The sequence below is a fragment of the Podospora pseudocomata genome, chromosome 5 (assembly GCF_035222375.1).
Source record: "Podospora pseudocomata strain CBS 415.72m chromosome 5, whole genome shotgun sequence".
In the NCBI taxonomy this organism is placed as follows: domain Eukaryota; kingdom Fungi; phylum Ascomycota; class Sordariomycetes; order Sordariales; family Podosporaceae; genus Podospora; species Podospora pseudocomata.
The window spans coordinates 2779347-2801563 of record NC_085889.1 but is presented as its reverse complement, the minus strand read 5'-3'; the positions used below and the strand labels follow the sequence as shown (position 1 = coordinate 2801563).

At 53.4% G+C, this 22217-nt stretch overlaps 7 protein-coding genes across 7 annotated transcripts; 3 read left to right on the top strand and 4 right to left on the bottom strand.

The window, feature by feature from the left end:
* Positions 1-324: 324 nt before the first annotated feature.
* QC762_507350 (uncharacterized protein) lies at positions 325-1350 on the bottom strand (the record flags this gene model as incomplete). Its single annotated transcript, XM_062891158.1, is given in 2 exon segments — positions 325-1267; positions 1283-1350. 2 exon segments carry the CDS (start codon positions 1348-1350, stop codon positions 325-327), a joined length of 1011 nt encoding a protein of 336 aa, XP_062742354.1.
* A 388-nt stretch (positions 1351-1738) lies between these two features.
* Positions 1739-3868, bottom strand: ATM1 (Iron-sulfur clusters transporter atm1, mitochondrial; the record flags this gene model as incomplete). Its single annotated transcript, XM_062891159.1, has 1 exon — positions 1739-3868. The coding sequence occupies one exon, from the start codon at positions 3866-3868 to the stop codon at positions 1739-1741; it is 2130 nt and encodes a 709-aa protein (XP_062742353.1).
* An 818-nt stretch (positions 3869-4686) lies between these two features.
* QC762_507370 (uncharacterized protein) lies at positions 4687-6931 on the bottom strand (the record flags this gene model as incomplete). The annotated part of the gene is made up of 2 exons (XM_062891160.1): positions 4687-6662; positions 6721-6931. 2 exons carry the CDS (start codon positions 6929-6931, stop codon positions 4687-4689), a joined length of 2187 nt encoding a protein of 728 aa, XP_062742352.1.
* AIM24 (Altered inheritance of mitochondria protein 24, mitochondrial) lies at positions 6743-8701 on the top strand (the record flags this gene model as incomplete). The annotated part of the gene is made up of 3 exons (XM_062891161.1): positions 6743-7587; positions 7654-7772; positions 7832-8701. Exons 1-3 carry the CDS (start codon positions 7404-7406, stop codon positions 8699-8701), a joined length of 1173 nt encoding a protein of 390 aa, XP_062742351.1. The 5' UTR covers positions 6743-7403.
* Positions 8702-9362: 661 nt separating this feature from the next.
* On the top strand, positions 9363-11516 carry QC762_507390 (uncharacterized protein; the record flags this gene model as incomplete). The annotated part of the gene is made up of 1 exon (XM_062891162.1): positions 9363-11516. One exon carries the CDS (start codon positions 9363-9365, stop codon positions 11514-11516), a length of 2154 nt encoding a protein of 717 aa, XP_062742350.1.
* Positions 11517-17109: 5593 nt separating this feature from the next.
* Positions 17110-18152, top strand: QC762_0082920 (uncharacterized protein; the record flags this gene model as incomplete). The annotated part of the gene is made up of 2 exons (XM_062883942.1): positions 17110-17677; positions 17854-18152. 2 exons carry the CDS (start codon positions 17110-17112, stop codon positions 18150-18152), a joined length of 867 nt encoding a protein of 288 aa, XP_062742349.1.
* Positions 18153-19150: 998 nt separating this feature from the next.
* QC762_0082910 (uncharacterized protein) lies at positions 19151-22185 on the bottom strand (the record flags this gene model as incomplete). Its single annotated transcript, XM_062883941.1, is given in 3 exon segments — positions 19151-21511; positions 21520-21845; positions 21900-22185. Coding segments are annotated over 3 exon segments (2922 nt in total). The 5' UTR covers positions 22135-22185.
* Between the last annotated feature and the right edge of the window lie 32 nt (positions 22186-22217).

Sequence of the window (22217 nt, the reverse complement as noted above, 5' to 3'; positions counted from 1 at the left end):
TCCTGTGGCCCGAAGCTTGGTAGTGTTTGCCAGGTGTAGTGTAAGCTAGGTACTCGCGCCCTGAGCAGAAGGAGAAGGAGAATGAAAAAAAGGGAAGAAACTCATTTTTTTTCAAAAAAAAAAACAGAAGGGGGGAAGAGTTTATATTGGTGGGACGCAGCGAACACTTCACAGTAGCCTTGAATTCTTTACATGTTTTATTGGATATGAGTTTGTTCATGCCCATCCAGCTTAGAAGTGTATGTAGTCCCGATGTTTGGAGTGGTTCTTGACGCTCCATCAGTATGTCACAACTTGTGCCTGACCAAATAAAGTATTACTTGCTCACGTCCCCTTCAACTCCTGCTCAACCCTCTCAATATCCTCCAAAAACAACTTCCTCCCCCTCTCCCACTCCCCTTCTGCCAGCCCCCCCAGCAGCGGCGGTCTCCCCTTCTCCAGCGACCCCAACCCTGTAACCCTAAACACCGCCTCTTTAATCCCAAAAATTCCATACCTCACAATAAACTCCTCCGCCTTACTAACCACATACTGCAGCCTCTGAACCTCCTTCCTCCTCTCCCCCGCCAGCTCCCCCCCCTCCACCAACCCCATCAACCTCACCACCGTCCTCGGATAAAACCCCGCTAACCCATCAATCACCCCGGCCCCCCCAAACAACACCACCGGCCCCAACTGCTGCCCAAACCCGCTATACACCCTAAACCCCTCATGATCAATCCCCAGGTCAAGCCCAACCTGCAAATGAATCGACACGTTCCCATGACTCATCTTGACCCCAACCACATTCTCCAACCCCGCGAGTTTGGTGTACGTCTCGGGCTGCACGACCACCCCGTTCGTCACCCCAGGGTAGTTGTACACCAGCACCGGTATCCTCGACCGCTTCGCAACCTCCCTGAAATACTCCACTATCCCCTCCTGCGTGGTAGCAGCAGCGCCGAAATACCCCGGCACGAGCACCAAACCCCAATCTGCACCGGCGGAGGCGTAGTCGTCGAGCCATTGGAGGGTCTCGTCGATGCCGTTGGTCAAGACGCCGGCCATGATGGGGTAGTTGGGATACCCGGCTTCGTCGAGACCTTTGCGGACGCCCGAGACGAGGGAGGCGCGCTCGGTGCGGGAGAGGTGGATCGCCTCGCCTGTCGAGCCTAGCAGCACCAGACCTGTGATGCCGGACCGGGCGAGGAAGATGGAATGGGATGTTTGGGAGGAGATGTCAACGGGTAGTTGGCCGTGGGTGCTTTCGGGGGAGGAGGAGGAGGAGGAGGAGGAGGAGGAGGAGTCCCGGGGGAGGAAGAAGGTCGGGGAGGGGACGTAGACACCTTTGGGGGGGATGCGGGTGGACATGGTGAAGGTTTAGCAGGTGGTGATGTCGGCTGGAGTCCAGTAGACGAGGTTAAGGTAGATGAGAATCAAGTAGTCATATACCGATACCGTGGACGACTAAATATGGCTTCCCGCTCTTGCATCCGGCGGCATCGGAGTTGACAGTGCGGGGTGCCATGTGCTGGCTCGGGGTGGTGGTGGCCGAGTGGAAGACGTCATGCCGTGCTCGCCATAATTCCCGGCCGAGGTGATAGGCCGATTTAAACCGACTCGTGCTTGGCCTTTCAGGTTGTTTATGCCATGGCCATGAGCACCAAATTAAAGGTATGAATCAGTTTTACTACTTCATGTTGAAAAGGTGGTGTACAGATGTACATACAATTTCCTTATACACCATGTCCAAACGCATCTACTCTTTCTTCTCAGCGTTGATCTCCTCCTCCCCCCATCTCTCCTGCGCACTCCACAGCTCGCTATACAACCCCCCCTTCTCCAGCAGCTCCTTGTGCGTCCCCTGCTCCACCAAGCTTCCCTCCTTCAGCACAATAATCAAATCAGCGTCATAAATCGTCCTCAACCTGTGAGCAACAAAAACGCTCGTCCTTTCCTTGCCCCGCAAAATCTCATTAATGTTGCTCATCAACGCCTGCTCCGTGTGCGTGTCCAACGCGCTCGTCGCCTCATCAAAGAACAAGAGCGGCGGGTCCTTCAGAATCAACCGCGAAACCGCCAACCGCTGCTTCTCACCACCAGAGATCATCAACCCCCTTTCGCCAACCTTGGTTTGGTACCCGTGGGGCCAAGACTCAATCTTGTCGTGAATGTGCGCCCTCTGCGCCGCGGCAAAGACGTCCTCCGCCGGGGCGTCCATGTTCCCATACCGAATATTCAACTCGACAGTGTCGTTGAACAGCGGTGTATCCTGCGGCACGACACCGATGCTTTTCCTCAAAGACTCGAGCGTAACATCCTTGATATCCTGGTCGTCAATCAAGATCCTCCCGCTCTGGGCGTCGTAGCTGCGGAACAGCAACCTGAGCAGCGTCGACTTGCCACACCCAGACGGTCCGACCACAGCAACCTTCTTGCCCGCGGGGATGGTGAGGCTCAAATTCCGGAGAATCGGCCGGTCCTCGTAGTATCCAAAGTTGACATCCTCAAACTTGATCTCGCCGCCCTTGGGGAGAGCCAGCGCCTTGGCGCCCTCCTTCTCCTTGATGCTGACGTTTACCTTTTGCAGATTAAACAGAGTCTCCATGTCAAGAAGTGACTGCCTCAGCTCGCGGTAGACAGACCCCAAAAAGTTGAGAGGGACCGACAGCTGAAACACCAACTGGTTGATGAGCACCAGATCACCCACTGACAGCGTACCCGCCACGATCCCCTTGGCACCCAGCCACATCATGATCGTCAGCGCCGAAGAGAAGATGATGTTTTGTCCAGAGTTCAGAAACGCCAGAGAAGTCGCCACCTTGATGCTGCTCTTCTCGTACTGCTGCAGGGCCCGGTCATAGCGCCCAATCTCGTACTTTTCATTGTTAAAGTACTTGACCGCCTCGTAGTTGATCAGACTGTCCACCGCGACCGTCGAAGCGCGGTTGTCTGCCGCGTTTGCCTGCCTCCTAAACTTTGTCCTCCATGCCGTAGTCCAGATGGTAAAAGCGGTATACGTCGCCATGGTGCAAGCCGTGATGGCAGCAAACTCCCACCCGAACTGATAAGTGAGGATGCCACAAACCATGGTGATCTCGAGCGCGGTAGGCACAATGTGAAAGACCATGCTCGTCAGCAGGAAGCTGATACCCTTGGTACCCCTATCAATCGCCCTCGTCAAACCACCCGTCTGCTTGGACAAGTGGAAACTCAAGTCCAGATTGAGCAGATGGCCAAACGTCTTGGTGGCCACCCGTCTGATCGCCTTTTGAGCCACCGAGGAGAAAACCGCATTTCGCAACTCTTGCGAGACGACAGCTCCTATCCTCGCGCCGCCGTACGCTAGAATCATAGCTCCAGCCGCAGCCGTGACAGTCCCGCCAGTGGTCCCAAAGTCCATGTTGAGAGAGTCGACGATTTCCTTGAAGAAGAAGGGCACCTGTACGTTGAGCACCTTGGCACCGACCAGCAACCCAACCGCGATCATGACCCTCATCTTGTCGCCGAAGCTGTCCTTTGGCCAAATGTACCGCGACATTTCCTTCATAATCGCCCAATCAGCTTTGCGTTGCTCCTGAGCTGACTTGTCTATCGCCGCGAGGGGGTCAAACTGTGGTTTTGCCCCCTTTGGTCCTCCTTTTGTGGGTGTCTGTGTCTGGGTGGGTTCTGGAGTTGGTGGACCGCGAGGGCCCCATGGTCGGGGTAAGCTGGTGTGGAAGACGGCTCGAAGGGGCGAGGACGGGGAGAGGGCAGATAATCGGTGGGTGTTGTTCCATGGTGTGGTTGTTCTGGTTCGAGTGCGGAGGAGGAGGGAGAAGGGAGGCGAGAGAGCTGCCCGGTGGAAGGTTGTCGTGGAGGACATCATGATTCGCGCCTGGGGAGCCATGGTGCTGGAGGAGAGGGGGCGCGAGACCCTCGTTCGACCGGAAGCCTACTCGACTTTTGTATTCGCGTTCTCTCGCGCAATGTGCGCGTCGTCAGGGATGGGTGTGCCAGTGGACAGGTCGTCGGCGCACAAATCGCGCGGAGGTGGTTGGAAAAGATGTTCAGGTGCCAATGACGGCACAATGGACTCTCGGAGCTTGTCGAGAGACGCTATTCAGGGCGCCATGGTGGCTATGTTTGTCGCTGTAGGGATAGAGTATGGAAAAAGAAATGTCGCCAGAAATCATCCAGGCCGCGGTGCGAAACTCGGACATGTTATCCATCCACTCACATTTACAGACAGCGGGTTGAGGGTGGTGGGGCATTCAATGATGCAATGGCGAGCTCCCGCCTCTCAATGCCGAGAAACCCGGAGAAGCACCAGCCACACCCGGAGCTGTGGCTTGCTTGGCAGTATCCCGGACCAAATCCCCGAAGTGACAACATATTGCGGAGCTCGTGAGGGAGTAACCACCGGTTTGATGAGGAGTGACCGAGGCATGCGGGTGACTGTGAGTATCAGTTGTGCTCCAGAAAAAGAGTAACATCTAGCTTTTATTGCAAAAGTCAAAACAGCAGTGGTATCTGGCATACGCAAAGCTAACACCCGACCCAACTGAATACCCAAACAAAAAGTGTGACATGCTCCGGAAAAAAAAACATTAAAAACAATATGCTATGGTTCAATGTGTGCCTGAACTCCCTTCCGGTAATGAATCTCAAAACTCCAGGCCATGCTAAACAGACAATACCCAAAGAAGAAAAATAAAACGAAAACTTTTACACCTCCAGAGTGAGCCCTTCATAGGCCCTCTCCACAGTCCGGGTGCCAATGCCGGGCAGCATTTTCAGCTGCGACAATGACGCAATCCTGTTGACCTCGTCGGTGCCATCCCCCTTAAGATTGAGGACATCAACCAGATCCTGCGCCTTCTTCGCCCCAAACCCATGCAGGCCCTTGATAAGCGCCAAATCTCTGGAGTTGACAATATCCAGCAGCTGCTGTGTCCTGGGCGAAGCTGGCCCCGTGCTCTCTTCTCCATCTGATGCCTTGGACACCTTCTTCTTAGACGTCTTACGCTGACGGAGAGGAACATCATCCTCGACATCGGCCTCTGTCCCATCATATTCTCCGTCCTCATCTCTCAGCACCAGAATCTTCTTGGTCTTCCTGGGTGTTGTCCGCTCCTCTGGCGCCATCTTTCCTAATTTGATCTTCAGCTTTTCAATCTTCGCCAACAGTTTTGCCTGTCCGGGGAAGTACGGCAATGCGCTCTCGTACAGCCGCAGCGTTTCCTCCTCTTCGCCTCTCTCCTTCGCTTGGCGTGCCTGCAGCAACAAGCGGAGACCTTCCGACCGCCCGTCCTCTCGGGATGATTCCTTCTCGATACGCTTCTCCAAGGCTTCCAACCGCCGTTTCACGTCTTCGCTGATCTCTTCCTTGGGTTGTGCGGCAGGCTCAGGGGTCGTCGCGGGGGGAGTGAGTTCGGCAGCGCGCGAGGCAAGAATCTCGGCCACCTTCTTCTCCACCATGGCTTCGATTTGCGCTGCCGAGATAGATAGTTGCTGTTCCTTAGCCGGCGCAGCTACTGCTGGGCGGGGAAGCCCGATTTGGGTAGGGCGGGCGAGCTTTGATGGCCTGAGCGCCGAATCCGTGACATCTGAAATCCGTTTGGCGATCACCATTGGAGGCTGGAGCTTGGAGGAGGTGTTAGCTACAGCAGGCACGGGCCGTGCTGGGGCAGCGGCAGGCTTCTTGTCAGTATAAACCATAAAAGCCTTGGCCGGCTTGTCGGCTTTCTCGGCAGCCTTCTCAGCAGCTTTCGCCGCGTGAACAGCACCCGTGGCAACATTGTGTGCATTCGCCAATGGCCGAAGAGGCTGACGAATGACATTGGGGCCACCCAACCCAACAGTGCTCCGCGGTAGCTGCTTGAACACAACCTCATTCTCAATTTCGCGAACCTCGATGCGCTTGGCCCGGGAACTAACGTTTAAGCTGCTGATCGTGTCGAGGTGGTAGCTGCGAATGGGGGCCAGATTGAGGATCATGATGGTGATGCCGTTGTTCTGGCCGAGCGACAAGATCCGTGTCATCTTGGACTCCCGATATGGAATGCGCTTGTCGCCACGCGAGATAGCATCGATGCACTGACTCAGCACGAAAAGCGACTTGTTGATGGCGGCCGACTCAATCAGCCTTTCCTTGCCATTGTCCGTCCGCCTGTTATCTTCCGAGCCGGCCAGGTCAATGGCAGAAGCCGTGCTCTCCCGGACCATGTCTCCCGTCGTTTGTGTCACCTTGACCCGCAAGATGGCGTGGCTTCTGCTGCTGTGGGCATTGAGTTTGGTGGCAGCCGTCACTCGGTTGTTGTTGGCTTCAATGTACAGCTTCTCAAAATCCTTGAGGTCCTCGCACGTTCGCTCCGACAAACCCACCACCATTGTCTTGCCGTCCTTCTCGCGCAGTGGAAGACCAGAAGGGGTCCGCTTCTCCGGTGGCTCCAACAAGTCAAACACCTTGTCATTGTAGATTTCGTAGTAGGACAAGGCCACATCCACCGTTGTCTCCCCGTTGCTGTCCTTGGCCAGTTTCTTGCCTCTACGGAAGACGTTACTCAAGAGCCGGGGGATGACACCACGCTCGGCCAACTTAAGCCCACCACGCATCGTGTGCGTCTTGCCCGTACCCGTCACTCCATAGGCAAAGATTGTCACATCATAGCCCTGGAACAACGCCTTCAAGTGCGGCGCCACTGTTCTACGGTTAGTCTCGGTTCCGGAAACGCGTCGATGCCCAGCGGGTGGACATGCCTTCAGCGGTGAACAATTCCTCCTGGGTGGTGGCCTGGTCGTAGACACTGTTGAAGGCGAACGAGAACTCTTCGGCCTCGTTCTTGGGGCTCGGGATCTTGACAATGGTCAAGGGCTTGCCATCCTGGGCTCTGTCGGCCGTGACAATGACGTCCTTGTCCAGCTCTTTTTCGAGAAGAGGGCGTATTCTGGCGACAACGCGAACCGACATTTCGTGGAGGGCTTCGAATTGTCGGATCAAGGCATACGGCGTGAAGGCGAGGAAAGCAGACGCCGATTTGTTGACGGGAGGCGGTGAGGCTGCAACGAATGCAAGTGTGCTCAGGTGGGCATTTCCCGTCAATGTCTCCAACAAATTGGTGCCCGTGCTCCAACTGAAGCGAGTGGACCCGGTGTTTTTAGCGCCAGCCACGTCAAATTTGAGGGTTAATCACCAAGGCAACAGAGGCTGTCTCCACTGAACCCTGGCGGGTGTCCGCTGTGGAGAGCGCTGTCTTTGGGAGCTGGCAGGTGGCCTGTGCTTTTGAAGATGCCGGTGCCAAGTCCAGTGCACGAACGGGTTTGTGTCATCCCAAGCTTGGTTCCATGGAATTTACCGGGACCTGCATTTTCCGCATCCCCAAGTCTCGACATCCGCAGGAATAACGACGACGACGAGCCACTCGCTGTGGTTTCAAGCCACAATGCGCGGTCAAGCGCCTCTTCTCAGGCTATCTCAAACAACAAGGCTAACACGACCAACCACCATAACCCTCTCCTCGAGGCCAAGCTTTGTTTGCTGGCAATGTCGAACAGTTCAGATTAGCGCATCCCCCACCAACCGGCCAGGCCCCGATGCCTTTGACGCAGGCCGCGCTGCTCAGACGGGTAGGCTCCTGCAACCTGGACACCTACCTAGTGTGGGGATGGGATTGTATTGCTGACAGCTTCAAGATGCCCAATTCGAGGTTATTGGCGCTCCACATTCCCTTCTGTCGGTTTCCCTCTCGGCATCCCAGCGGCTCTACACAAGACGAGGTATCTTGGTGTCAGTAGGCGGCAAGGTGGAAAATGTATGGCTCCTTCAAATCTAGCTTCATGTTGGTTATGGAAACTGATCGTTTGTTTCCAGGTACACTCCGCCCTCTCGATTCTCTCCCCCACGAGCCGAGCCTTTCTCGGCATCCCGTTCCTCTACCAGCGCATAACCTCCACGAGCCCAGTTACCGCCTTAATAGCCACCAAGTCCGCCAACACAACCTTCTCTGTCCTCCGTCTCGATGGCACAACCGACTGGATGGTTGCGCAAAGAAATGCGCTTCTTGCTTGGACAGGTCACACGTTGAGATTATCGCCCCGCATCCAGCAAGGCTTGTCGCTGGCACACTGGGGCAACACATACATCACTGGCCGAGGGTTGGCGGCTCTCTCGGCGCCAGGACAGGTCTATGATCTGGTTCTCAAGGAAGGGGAGGAGATTGTTTTACACCCATCACACGTGGTCGCTTATACCATCAACAAGAACCCCCCACGGCCCTTCCGTCTGAAGAGCACCACCTTAAGCTTCCAAATTCCCGCCGTCCCGAGTTCGATAAAAGCCGCCTCCCAGAGGTTCATGCCCGACCGAGTGGCCAGATTCTGGAACGCTATGCGCGATACCTCGATCTACAAAGGACTTGCCAGCTTCCTGTTTAGCCTGAGAACGGCCACCAGAAGGACGATATGGGGTGACAGGCTATTCCTCCACTTTCAAGGGCCGAGAACCATCCTCATGTCCAGCCGCGGTGTTCGGGTTAGGGATGTCTTGACCAAGGACGACGTCAATGAGATTGCAGATGCCAAGGCGGGGGTGGTACCAGAGGCTGTTGAGCTGACCACTCACCCCAGGATTCAGGACAAGAAGGCGGAGGATCAACCGACCAAGATTCACATTGCCAACGTGAAGGGGGGTGGCAAGGTCAGCTTTGAAGACGCAAAGTCTCTGAATGAGTTTGTGAGGTGATGGTAGTAGGGTTGATGCCCCTGGCGGGGCAAAAAAAAATTGTACTTTTATGATGTTACACACGGATAAAAACTCTGTGAAAAATGCACATGTTCATGTCCTGATGTTGGGTAAAGGTAGCACTTGTGTTTAATGACGTTGAGCGAACCTCGGGATGCTCCGTGCCAAGGCCTCTCTCTCTCCACACCGTTGTAGACCAGCGCTTTAGTCAACACTTTCCTTTCCTCACCGAGTATTCTACACCTTCGCTCAGTCATTCTTTTACTCTTTCGTCACCGACGTATTTTTATCACGCATTCTACACCGGCGCCGTCGCCTCGGGAAATGGCCACTTGAGTTGCGACGATTTTGGGAGAGATGGTGCGTGTGTGTGGAGACAATACAGCCCGCCAAATCTGAATCCAGACTCGATTCCCGACGCCCCAGATCTCACTTGCTTGCGGCTGGCTGCATCTGCATCTTCAGCTCCAGTGCGGCGCGGCGGATGGGTGTGTGGTAGTTTGTTTCAGCGCAGCTGCGAGGCTGACTCGTCACTCTTTTTGACCAACAGCTCTTTCTTTTTTTCTCATGACGCTCCTTACAGCCAAGACAATGGTCAATATCTTTTATCTCTTTTGCTACATTGCTTGAGCTTTCATTATCGAGTTTGCAAAGATACATAATGGGGGGCTTGTTTATTGTCCCGCTTCCCCTCGCCATCCCTCTCATCTTTCTCGTTGTTGTCCTCATGCCTTTTATTCCTGTCTCCTGGCCAGGTATTATTACTGTCCAGATCTACCGTGGGAGACGAGACGGTATATCTCCAAGAGAGATATCGAGAAAGTGTCTAAAGGGAATCGCATGGAGCTATGGTATACCATGCATCACTATCTTGGTGTTATGGATCATGTGCATCGTGCAAGTGGTGCTCGTGATCTGGTGGGCGGTGGGACTGTGTCGGAGGGCAGGGGATATCAACGAGTGGAAGAGGTTGGGGAGGCAGATGGTGGATTTGCCGAGGGAGGTGCAGAACCTGTGGTTGAGGGTGCAGGTTTGGGGAGGGATGAAGTTGAGGGAGAGGCCTGTGGTGGAAAAGGGGGGGGAGAAGAAAGAGGGGGAGCTGGTGGAGACAAAGCGGTATACTTTTGAAATGTTGGGCACGCCCACTTCGGTGAGGCTGTTGACTATTTTCCCCGAGGAGGATTACATGGCGCCGCTGAGGGGGGAGATTAGGAGTGTGGATCTGCGGACGAACCCGACGTACGATGCGCTGTCGTATACCTGGGCTGATGAGGAGGGTGAGACTGCAAAGACGGGTCACATCTCGCTGGTGTTCCATGCGAAAAGGGGGATATACCGACAGCTTGGGATAGGCCACAACTGTGAGCTGGCGATGCGACGACTGCGGCGGAAGGGCAAAAGCAGGACGGTGTGGATCGATGCTGTGTGTATCAACCAGGCTGATCTTGAGGAAAGGAGTCAGCAGGTGAAGCTCATGTCGAGGATATTTGTCTCGGCGAGACAGGTGGTGGTGTACACCGGTGAGGGAACGCCACAGACAGATGGACTGTACGACTGGCTCAATGATATTGATGCTGAGAAACTAGCGGTGCCATCTGGGGGTCTGTTTAGTCCACAGTCGGCCCTTCAGTTTTTTCACCGGCCAGAAGGCGTCCTCGGCAAGCTGCAAGAGGTCAGCAACGACGTCGCCGTACGAATGGAGGAGATGGGTCGGCTGATAAGAGGATATTCTGAAAGGGTGAAAAGGTTGCTGAGGGAGCTGCGGATGGTCTACTCGATGGGGGTAATACCCAGGCGACCGCCGGAGCCGAGTGACTTGCACCGGGTTCTGAGAGAATACTTTTCCAGACGGTGGTTCAAGAGAGTCTGGGTGCTGCAGGAGGCTTCCCTCCCAGAGATGAAGAGGATCCGAGTGTTGTGCGGTAATCGAGAGACAGCTGGAGAGCGGGCTATGCATCTGTTGAGCATGCTGATGTCTCAAGGTCAAGGGGATATCGACGTGGGCAGGGTCTTTGTTTTGCTACGACAAAAGCCCGTTGCTAGCCAAGAAAGGAGCTCGCGAGGCTCGCATCTGCTGGATCTACTAATCGAGACAAGGGGCAGACAGTGTGAAGACCCGAGAGACAAGATCTTTGGGGTTCTCAATATTGCTCACTGGCTGGATGGAGTGGGAGCTGGTCGAGAAGAGTTGGACAAGGTCAGCTATTTCACGCCTGTGGCGCAAGTGTACGCAGGATACTCGGCCCTTCTTATCCGGCGACACGGACCTGGGTTCTTTTTGTCATTGATCAAGTCTTCACCAGCCATCAAGGGCTTGCCGTCCTGGGCTGCAGACTGGACTGTGCCTTGGCCCAACTCAAGGGCCTTGCAAGGTGCTGCTGACTTTCCTGCCCGATCGAGATATTCTTCTCAAAAGGACAAGGCCCTAGAGTTCGACCCCAAGAACAAGGTCATGAAAATTATGAGGCCGAGGATAGTAAGGGGTTTCTTTGCCTGGACCGGACAGGGAGATGGCGAGGATACCATTCAGACGGTGGAGGTCAAGCGGTTGGACCGAGAGGAGGTTTTGGTCGAGATTTACCCTGGGCTGGCCATGTTGTTGAGGCAACATGGTGAAGACTGGACATTTGTCAAAGTATGTCCACACGCGTTGGATAAGGTGGGGGTGGAGAGGCTGGTGGCTAGCTGGAGCAGGACGGTGGTCTATCAGGAGAATCCAGGCAGGATACAAGAGGTGGATGAGGAGGTTGGAAGTATCAGGTCGCGGTCCCCCAGGGGCTATCTTGGGAAGACTAGAGTGTGGAGGATTGTATGATCTAATCGATAAGATACACCTCACGTGCCGGTAATATTCTGCCAGTTGCACTCCAAGTGCCGGAGTGAATTGTTCCTGACAATAGCAGCGAATACCTTATCTCATCACATTTTCCCACTTTCTTATCCGTATCATTTGCTCTTTGTTTCTGCTGGCTGGGAGACGACTTGAATCTTACTTTCACAATCTGGCACTCTTCTACCTTTCACCTCGGTACATCGCAACTTTGATAGTTCAGTCTACTTGGCAAGTTTTACGAGACACACCTGGGTACACAAATCCGATGTCAAAAGCCGGTGAGTAAAGTTCTCAGAATCGCCTGAACACTGACTGTGACTAATACCCTGTCAGCCCTACCACTATCCTTCATTATATCGAAGCCAATTTCGAAGTCACAATCTTGACAAGCTCACAGTCATTCCCCCACTTCCCCAGACTTCCCGCTAAGATCAGAATCGCTATCTGGAGGGAATTTCTCATTGCCGAACGGCTTGGGCCAGATCGTTCACGACTTGCCCACGTCAGCCCGCGTCATGAGCCAACAGCGGGCGCCGACACGTTGTTGGATGCCCGACTCGTCGGCCAACCATCCAGCGCTCGTCCACCTATTCTAGATCCGGCGACCGAGAATAAACTATCGATACCCTGGCGGGTTTTCTGTAGAGCACCTTCAGTACTGCCCCTTGTCTGTCACGAAGCCCGATCCGAGGCGACGCGCTGGCTCCGCAATCAAGCCTTGCTCGGAGGCAGGTCAATCGGGTTCCTGTATCCCAGTAACTCGGTCTACTACGACACAGAACGCGATATTCTCAGTCAGGCCTTTGAAGATGTGTCTATTTGGAATGGAGATCTGATCACACCTCAGGCTGCATATCGATGGTTTTTGCGTCAACCCAACATTCAAGATTCCGGTCTACGTCGGCTCCAGCCCACCATTTCACGGGCCGTAGTACCCTGGCATCCCGAACCATATGACGCATTTGATGCTATCTTTCGCTCGTTACAACCTCTAGCATCTGCGAATCTTAATCGCTATTCCCCTGCGACTTTCTTGAACCCTTTTTTCATCAAGCATCTCCATGCCAATATCCACTGCTCTCCCATTCGCGTCGCAGAGAGCTTTGACGAAACTTGCCATCACGATAGAGCGGGACGCATCCGTTAGTTCCTTCAACACTTGCTACCACAGCACGAGATGCCGTCGCCAGGAATCTGGAGGACCATGACCATTTCCTTGGCGTTTGATGAATTGTCGACCGGGGACAGTTCGACAGGCGTAGTTCAAAAACACCGGCCTCCGCCTGATAACGAGCGGTTACATGGATTCTGCTACAAATCCGAGTCTGTCCCAGCAAGTTGTCATGTACGGAAACGACTTGGACCTGGCACTGAGGGATTGGCATGCGCAGCATCCTGACAGCTATGAATCCGGAGGGGCGATTGCTGATATCCTCGACCGAAATGGAGCCGTCATTCCAAAGAAGCCTGTCAGCAGCCAGACGACTTTTCTTTTTCGGGTCATAGCTCCCAGTTGTGAGACGAGCTATCTCACTGACTCTGACGACGACTTTGTTTGGTTTGGGGAGTCGAAGGCCAACTACCCTGGCAACGCGACAGATAACCGGACGCGAGAGGAATACCTTTCCCAAGTCCTTAAAATGATGCGCATTCCTCCTTCAGTCATGTCGCTAAATGGCCGCATGTTAAGCGGACTGGAGAGCTCTTTGATGAAGTTGATCCTTTTTGCTCAGCGTCGATTGATTACGCAGTTCAACTCGCAGTGGCAGGCTAGTTTCACGCCATATGCCTTCACCATACGGGCCTGGGGTATCTGCGGCGTTGACTTTGGGATGGGGGATGCCACTTATGGCACGGCCAATCTTACAGGATGGAGGACTTTGGAAAAGAATTGGAGGGCATATTCAGCGTAGCTACCTGGACAGATGCATGTACCATAGGTGGGAGTCATTCACATTTGAGATCAATCTCCCAAAACTGTACACCTTTCTACCTTAGAGCTTCGTGTTTGTTTACCTGTTGTGATTTGTACATTAATCAAAATCCACTAAAGCAGCACTTTTAGCAACCACACTCAAAACTCTTTTGCCACTTTCAAACCTTAGCCACTCATTACACAAAACCAGACTTTGTTCTTTCTTCAAGAGGTGCGGGCCTTTCTGCGGTTGATCACCCCTGGTGCACTGACTGCCAAGACGGGTGTGAATCCAGTATCAAGGTTGACGCTGTTGAGATTTTCATCAGGGGCACGAGCAGATCCAGCGGAAGATGCCGCTTCTGGGTCTGGCACTTCCTTCGGGTGGTCAGCGACACCAACCATGGCGTTCACGGTGCCGAGATGCTCCAGCACGTTCTTGTCTTCCACCCCGCCGATGGGCCGCGGAGGCATCTTGCTGATGGGTTCCGCGTCGTTGCCAAGCTGATTGGCAATGCGGATAATGGTGAACGAATCAAGAGTCTCTGTCCAGGTGGGTGAGCTGTAGATGTACAGCGTGAGTGAGAAGGATGGTGATGCCAAGGGCCTGCAGACCAAGTTAAACCGAGATGGCGGCGATGCCTGCAACTCCTCCAGCCCTGTGTGGCTTGACTGCCTCGGCCTTGGGGGCGTAGTAAATAGGGCGGACGAGATAGGGCGAAAACAAAGACCGCGGCCAAATGGTAAGCACTGCTTCATTGGCAAACGAGATGGCTGTGTCGATCTCTCCGATATTCGGCCCCGCAAATAACCCATTGAAAAATCCTCTCAACAGGTCTGCTACTCGTCTTGCGGCCTCCCTTTCGTCCATGAAGTTCCCGTCGACTCCCACTTCACGACAGCCTCGCCGAAACCTCAGCGACAACTCGTCAAAGAGGGGAACACCTGTGCCGGTACACATTGTGCGGTAAGCGTCCCATCAGGTTGCGTTGGGGTAGATGGAAAGTCTTCGGGCATCGTGGAAAAAGCTGCTGTGACCGACCAGGGTTCGATCTGAGATGGAAAGCGGCCCTGGGGCGACAGAGGTGCTATAAACTGCCTCGTGGTCGGTCTCCCATATCCCGGTTTAAGTTGACCCTCTCCATGGCTCGCTTGAATTTTGTGCTGGCAAGTCGTACCACCAGCTATCAGGGGGGTTCATGAGTTCCCCATTCGAGGGAACAGAATCTACCAGGCGACCCGGGGTAAGGTCGTTGCGGAAGTTGGGGAGCTCAAAAAAGCCACGCATTGTGTTGACGGTGCAAACCGTGGTAAAGTTCTGCAACGATCTGCTGACGATTTCGGAGTGTTTGACTTGGATGTAGAGCTGTTCTTCCCGGTCAAGGGAAATGTATTGCCCCTTTTGGACTTGGGTGGGGTGTGTAGTTAGGAGCAACACTGCCTCTTCCACACTACCCCCCTGGCAATTTCAGCTTGGAAAAAATGTGTTTGATTTCGAAATGTCCAAATTAACCAGCTTAAGTTCGAATACCGAATTTGCAAGTCAAGGTAAAGGCCTAGTTGAATCGTTATATAAACCAACATACTGCTTGTCTTAACGACAGTTCCATTTCATATTTACATACCTACCTAAGCTTCTTTATCACTTCCTATCAACAAATTAGCACTTATGGCGTCATACCTTCCTAGTTCCTTGGCATCAGCTGCCGCTTTAGCAGGCTTAGTTACTGCAGTCAAATCATCATGGGAGCTGTCTCGTATGATAAAGAAAAAATACGAGCAGCGTGTGCTAAATAATCATGCCAATGAAATTAATACCAGGCTGCGCAGAGCTTTGCGAGATGGCAGAATTTCTCACCAAAGCTATAACTTCTGGAAGAAAAAAGTCTTAGTTGCCGTCTGGGAACAGGACCGTATGTTAACACCCAGGAGATGGAGTCCAAATCCCATCTGCTTACCACAGTATCTAGGTGCCGCCCTCCTTGACATAAAGTCTTACTTGTGCTGGGATTAATTGGATGACCTGAAGCTTTGTTTTGGGTAAATGCAGAATAGTCTTAATTATCTACCTATGTTGAATATAACTCATGCATCTGGCTCGATCTCTAAAAAGTCTTTTACATGCTCCCCTGGTAAGAGAACTTAACCGCAAGAAATTCCCGTTTTTTCGCGCTTGCGTTACATGATGGGCACCGGCTATACTTCATTCTCTCCCAACCGCCAAGACAAGAACCACATAGCACATGACCTTGAAGTGTTAGCAAAGTTCTGTGTCCGTTGAATATCCACCTCATCACGTACCACATCTCGATGTAAAGATCTGATTTCCAACTGCGTATCCATCAAAGCAGACAGAGCAGTCTGTTGCATAAAGACACAGTAGCATTGGGCTACATACTCTGCCCTGACGAGAAGTGTGGGGCAGAAAGTGGCATGCGTGACAAGTAAGACATCCGCAAGAAATGCACACCATGATCTTGCCAATCCAGGTGCTGTTTTGTATGACAGCTGAACAGACATAACAGTTATGAACTGTATCGTCTATAAGGTCGATGGTAGCCTTGTGTGGTGCTTGGTTCACTGAAATTGATGGTTGACTTTCTCAGTAAGGTAGATCACTTCTTGGTGCCGGGCTTGTGATTGAGGATTTGGGCGCATGTTTGGGGACGAGTTGCAGAGTCGGTTGATATCCATCTTCCTGGATCCAAGGATTCCTAAGAGATGGAAAGTCAGGTACACTTTCGCTGAAGAGGGGGAAGAGGGATGCGCGTTCTTATAGGTACCTTTCTCAGTCACAATGCCAACCATCTTGCTCGGATCTTTCGCCACATCATAATAGAAACACCATCATGCACCTGAGAGAGCGCCATGGGCCAAGGTTACGGTGCATGCTTCCCTAACGCATTCACGCGTTGAAAGAGGTCAACGCTACGGCCTTGTCCCACTAGACGCCTAGTGCCAGGTCACAAATACATCGCCAAACATACCACCATCACACACGTTTCGCAGTACATTGTACCCTTTTTCCCGGACGATCCGTCCCTCGGTGCATCAGCACGCGCTCTCGGCAGGAAATGGCACATGGAGGAAGGACTGCCATCGAATCACCCCCTGGATGTTGCCATCAGCTGCAAGGCAGTCACATTGTAGTCTGAAGTTCTAGGACCGTCTATTGGCTTTTCTGTCCCACTGTTTACCACCAGGGGCTAGGCTCTTGGATAGAGAGTGAGAGGGACTGACCAGCGTGATGAGGGGTATAAGAAGCCATCCGCCCTCTCTCATCGTCGTCTCCCCCCTCTCTCCCCTTCTCTCTGTTTCATCACGTCTTACCGACAGTTCACCGCTGCTCTTAACCTCTTTTCTCATCACTGCACTTTCAAAAGCTTCGACTTCTGCTTTCTTACCGTCGAACGTTCATCTTTACTGCCAGGAGGAAGCTATCCTGCCATTGCCGTTATCAGCACTATGGTCAACTCTTCGACTATTCCTTTGTGAACTTCTCCGCCTAGCAATGACCCCGAAATGGAGCGTCATGATTTTACGGGCCATGATCCTCATTTTACCCAAACGATTGGCATAAACACATCCGCTCCCTTAACTCAATCTACCCAGGTCATCCGTGATGGTGCAATGGAGTCCATGTTGTCTTTCGATGACGCCATGGCTCCTGAGCTCAAAGAGTTGGACGAGATTGACTGGCTCATCGAACTCTCGTCTCAAGACCGTATGTTCCTCGAAGAACTGGCTGAACTGTTTCGTCTCGATGATCCCTCGCTGCACCAGGCTGTCACCCCTTCTGAGGTGGAGCCCTCTGTCGGCGGCACACGCCCCACTTTCTCGTTCACGATGGAGGATCCAAGCAGCATGTCAGTCCGATATCAGGGAAGCGCCGACGTCGACATGTTTGCACCATCTCTCGCCCTGACTAAATCGCCCTTTTCCGCGGGCCAATCGACGGCTCAGCTGACTGAGGCGTATCCTTTCTCCCCGTTCCCAATGGGCCCAGTCATGGACAATCAACACGACACCCCAGGCCATGAAACTGACACTGTATCCCTCCACATTAGCTCTCGGCTCGAACAGCGGCTTGATACGTCTGTTTGTGATGGCGGAGTCGATGCCGCAATACCACCCCTTAGCAGGACCGGCGTCACCGATGACAACATGAGCGAAACCCAGACGCCGTCACTGGAGCTCAAGCTGGAGGATCAAGAGTCCACAGATGCAGGTACGCTGGTATCCAAATATGATGCCTGGGAATTTATTTCCAACAACGCCACGGACAACCATCAAGTCACGATTACCCCCACTTGAAAAGAGTTGAAAAGGAGGAAGGCCAGTCTCGACCCCGAACGGCAGCGACTCGCCGCCAGAAAAGCGACTAGGCACCAAAGACATGCCCAGACCCCACGGCTCCCTCCGGCGGTACATCAGACATAAGAAGGGAGGCAGGTGTTGACACGCATAGCAGCCAACTTCGTGATGCACTGGACGCCAAGAGGTCTCGCACCCCAAAGCGCCGACATCGCAGCCCGTTGCGTAAGCGTGAGGAACTGAAGTTCGTCACACTCAGAGATATTGCCGAACCAAATGGATATATCAAGGGCTCGTTCCCTCTACACATTCACAGTCTGGACATGCACCCTGACCCGACCGAGTCCTTCATGCTCCAGTACCGCTGGGATCGTCGGGAGAAGCTTTAGGTCACCAATGCGACAGAGAATGAGAGTGTCTCTCAAGAGGTCCTTCCTGCCCGGACGATGACGGCAGACCAAATGTGTGGCGTGGTCGAGGATATCCCTGCATTGTTTAATATCTATCTTCGGGTTAGCTGCAGCATAAAATTCGTCATGGAATGGGACGATTCCGAGAACTCCTTCATCATCGATGACCCCATTGAGTGGGAGCCGTTCAAAGTATCTAGAGAACACGTGTCTAACAGTTTCAGGGCCTTAAATGAGAGCGGCAAGCGGCGGTGAGATGGCAGGGAAACAAACTAGGTCATTCATTAAATATATATATAACGTTATAACGTTTATACCTTCACTTGTGTCACGGCGGTTGCACCGTGACTGTCGTTGATCCATTGGAGCTTGGCTCGTCCAGAGCACGGGCCAATGCGACTTGAATGACTTCGCATCACGCTGCCGCGAGACCTGTTTGTAGCTCTTTGAGCTACGTCTTCACAATAGAGCCTGCCCGTACCCGACGGAATAGAGCCCTGACTGTAGCTTAGCTGAATATTACTGTCATTAATCCGTCAACCTGTCCTGCCCGTGACAGGTACCCCCTGCTTCCAAAGTGGAGCGGAACTTTTGGTACACTTTTCAACGGATTGTACTACAATCCGTCTGATAATAATAGGAAGGGACCGAAATTTGTGTCCATAATTTCAATGTTGAAACTGTCTCCTCACGGGCCGGCTTCATCCTTGGCTGCGGCTGGCAACAATGTATCTGGGCTCACTTTGCACAGCTACACCCCAGCTTCAAAATTGGGCAACTGGGACGGTCGATGACAAAAGCACTGCCTCTTTCGGTATTTATCAGTTGCGTAAATGACAAAGAATGTAGCCATTGAAATGTGCATATAATAACGACTCGGTAGCTGCATAATTGTACACTCGTATCACACAAAAGCAAAAGTCAAAGTACATTATCCAGATACAGTAGACCATAAAAACGAAACTAAGAAACATGTTCTAGCTACCCCACTTGATGACGGTGGCCAAAGACGACAGGGTGTCTGGATGCTCTGCACCAAGTCGTCGCTGCCGAGCCTGGGCACAGTCCTTCATTAGTGCTAAGGCGGTCGAGTGTCGACCTTGGCTTTTCCAAGTAAAAGCGAGGTTGGCCATGCTCGACAGCGTATCTGGGTGATTGGCCCCAAGCTTGGTCTTTCTCGTCTCCATCACCTGCACCTCCAGCTTCTCGGCCTCCTCCCACCGGCCCTGGTTCCAAAATGTCGACGCTAGGTTGGCCATGCTCGACAGCGTAGAAGGGTGATCGGCCCCAAGCTTGGTCTTGCTCGTCTCCATCACCTGCACAAACAGCTTCTCGGCCTCCTCCCACCGGCCCTGGTTCCTGTATGTCGATGCTAGGTTGGCCATGCTCGTCAGCGTAGAAGGGTGATCGGCCCCAAGCTTGGTCTTGCTCGTCTCCATCACTTGCACCTCTAGCTTCTCGGCCTCCTCCCACCGGCCCTGGTTCCTGTATGTCGACGCTAGGTTGGCCATGCTCGTCAGCGTAGAAGGGTGATCGGCCCCAAGCTTGGTCTTGCGAGTCTCTATCACCTGCACCTCCAGCTTCTCGGCCTCCTCCCACCGGCCCTGGTTCTTGTATGTCGACGCTAGGTTGGCCATGCTCGTTAGCGTATCTGGGTGATCGGCCCCAAGCTTAGTCTTGCGAGTCTCCATCACCTGCACCTCCAGCTTCTCGGTCTCCTCCCACCGGCCCTGGTTCCAAAATGTCGATGCTAGGTTGGCCATGCTCGTCAGCGTATCTGGGTGATCGGCCCCAAGCTTGGTCTTGCGAGTCTCCATCACCTGCACCTCCAGCTTCTCGGCCTCCTCCCACCGGCCCTGGTTCCAAAATGTCGATGCTAGGTTGGCCATGCTCGTCAGCGTAGAAGGGTGATCGGCCCCAAGCTTGGTCTTGCTCGTCTCCATCACCTGTATAAATAGCTTCTCGGCCTCCTCCCACCGGCCCTGGTTCCTGTATGTCGACGCTAGGTTGGCCATGCTCGACAGCGTATCTGGGTGATCGGCCCCAAGCTTGGTCTTGCTCGTCTCCATCACCTGCACAAACAGCTTCTCGGCCTCCTCCCACTGGCCTCGGTCCAAAAGGACCAGAGCAAACAGTGACATACTATCTAGACTCGCCGTATCCTCTTTTCCCAGTCTATTCTCGCGGGCTCGTCTCGCTTTGCCCACCATCCGCTGTGCCACCTCGTATCTCCCTTGCGACCATGCAAACCAACCCCCATTATACAAAAGTGTCGCCCATATATCGTTCCTATCGTCGCTGGGTTGGTAAGCGACGGCCACTTGAACGTGTGCGAAGAGATTCCGACAAGTCGCCCAGTTCTTATAGTTTCCAGTTGGGAATGACGCTGCCATTCGCTCAATAAACTTCTGTTTGAACGTCTCCTGCTGCCCCCATTGTTCCAGCCACTTCCTCGTTGAGAACTGCACAAGCCCGTGCATCTCAAACTCATCCATCTCAGTCGTCGCTATGAGGCAGTAGTCTCTCAGCATCGCCACATCATCTTCGAATCCATCATCAGTGATATCTGCACTATCATCCGTAAGGTCACTATCTGTGTCACTATCCATGTCATCATCTACGGCACTATCTGTAGCACTTCTGCCGTTATTAAAGTTTGTATCTCTGTCCTCGTCTATACGCCGTCCTGGAATATCCTCCTTAGTAACTCTAGGAGGTTTCAAAACCCAACCAGGGATACCTTGCCGGTCGAAAAAGCTCATAAGTGACAAGAGATCCGCCGCAGACGGCCGCTTAGACCGGATGTAGTCAAAAGATATTTGCCATGTGGTAAGAACCGCGTTCGATGCGCCTCCATCCCGTCGTAGGTCCCCAGCATCGTACTGTAAAAGACTGCTCTTTCTATGCTCACTCTTCCGGAACTCAGCTAGGTACTTCTCGGGCGAGCTCCGCGGCGCCCTTGCCTGTATGTAGGCGGCAGCCTGGCTAATGGCCAACGGAACGAGGTCGAGCGCCTGTACGAGATCGGCCGCCACATCTAGATCCGCGGGCGATCCTAGCTTCTTCTCCAGGAGTGCGAGGGCATCTGTCTGCGCCATCGGTCCGACTTCGATCATATTTTGACGGCGCCCGGTCAGTCTGAATGCTAACTCCCTGTTACGTGTTGTGACAATAATCGATCCATTTTGGCTCTGCGGTAGGTATGTCGCAAATGGCCGCCTCTCGCGCTCATTGCCGCTGGTCGTGCCGTGGGCAATATTCGCGTTGTCGAACACATCGCGGTCGTCAGCGCTGTCAGGATCATGATCCATTTGTCGTTCCGTTCGTTGGAAAGCCAGCTGTACACAAGCTGTGGGATGTTCGCCTTGGGCTCGTTCCGGCCGGCCAGCTTGACGGTGTTGGCAATCGTCCTGAAGCCATCCTCGACGCGCTCATACATTCCAGCGTGGACCCAGAATACCCATATGTCCGGCTGCTTTTCAGTGATCCGGTGAGCGAACTCGATGGCCAGCTGCGACTTGCCGATACCGCCCAAGCCTACGAGGGCCACACGAGCGGCGGGCTCGGAACATCGCCGGTCGATTTGCTCGAGAATGTCTCCGCGGTTGACAAAATCGGGATCGCGGGAGAAGGGGATGGTCGCGAATGGCCGCGGCGGGGTTTCTGATCGTTCTGGGGAAGTTAGCGGTGCACCCCTCGACTCTCACAGCGCTCTGGTAATCTTACCTGGCGCCTGCGGGAAAGTATTGTAGATCGTCCCCCTGTTGGTCCCCACCTGGGAACCATTGTTATAGTCACCGAAACGATAACTGTCTGACATTGCACTTTCTATCCTGAGCTCGTCAGCGTGGCGGAAGCGTAGAGAAAACTTGGGTTTTACGATGAGGTAAGTAGCGTCAAGATCGAGCCATTTGTGTGTTTTGTAACCTCGTGGATCGAGGCGAAGATCGGAAGTGGGCATTTTTTATATTTGCAGAGTTGCTTGGCAATTCTTCTTCTCATGGCATTCGATGCCGATCATTGGCGGGCGTATCGCCGCATTAC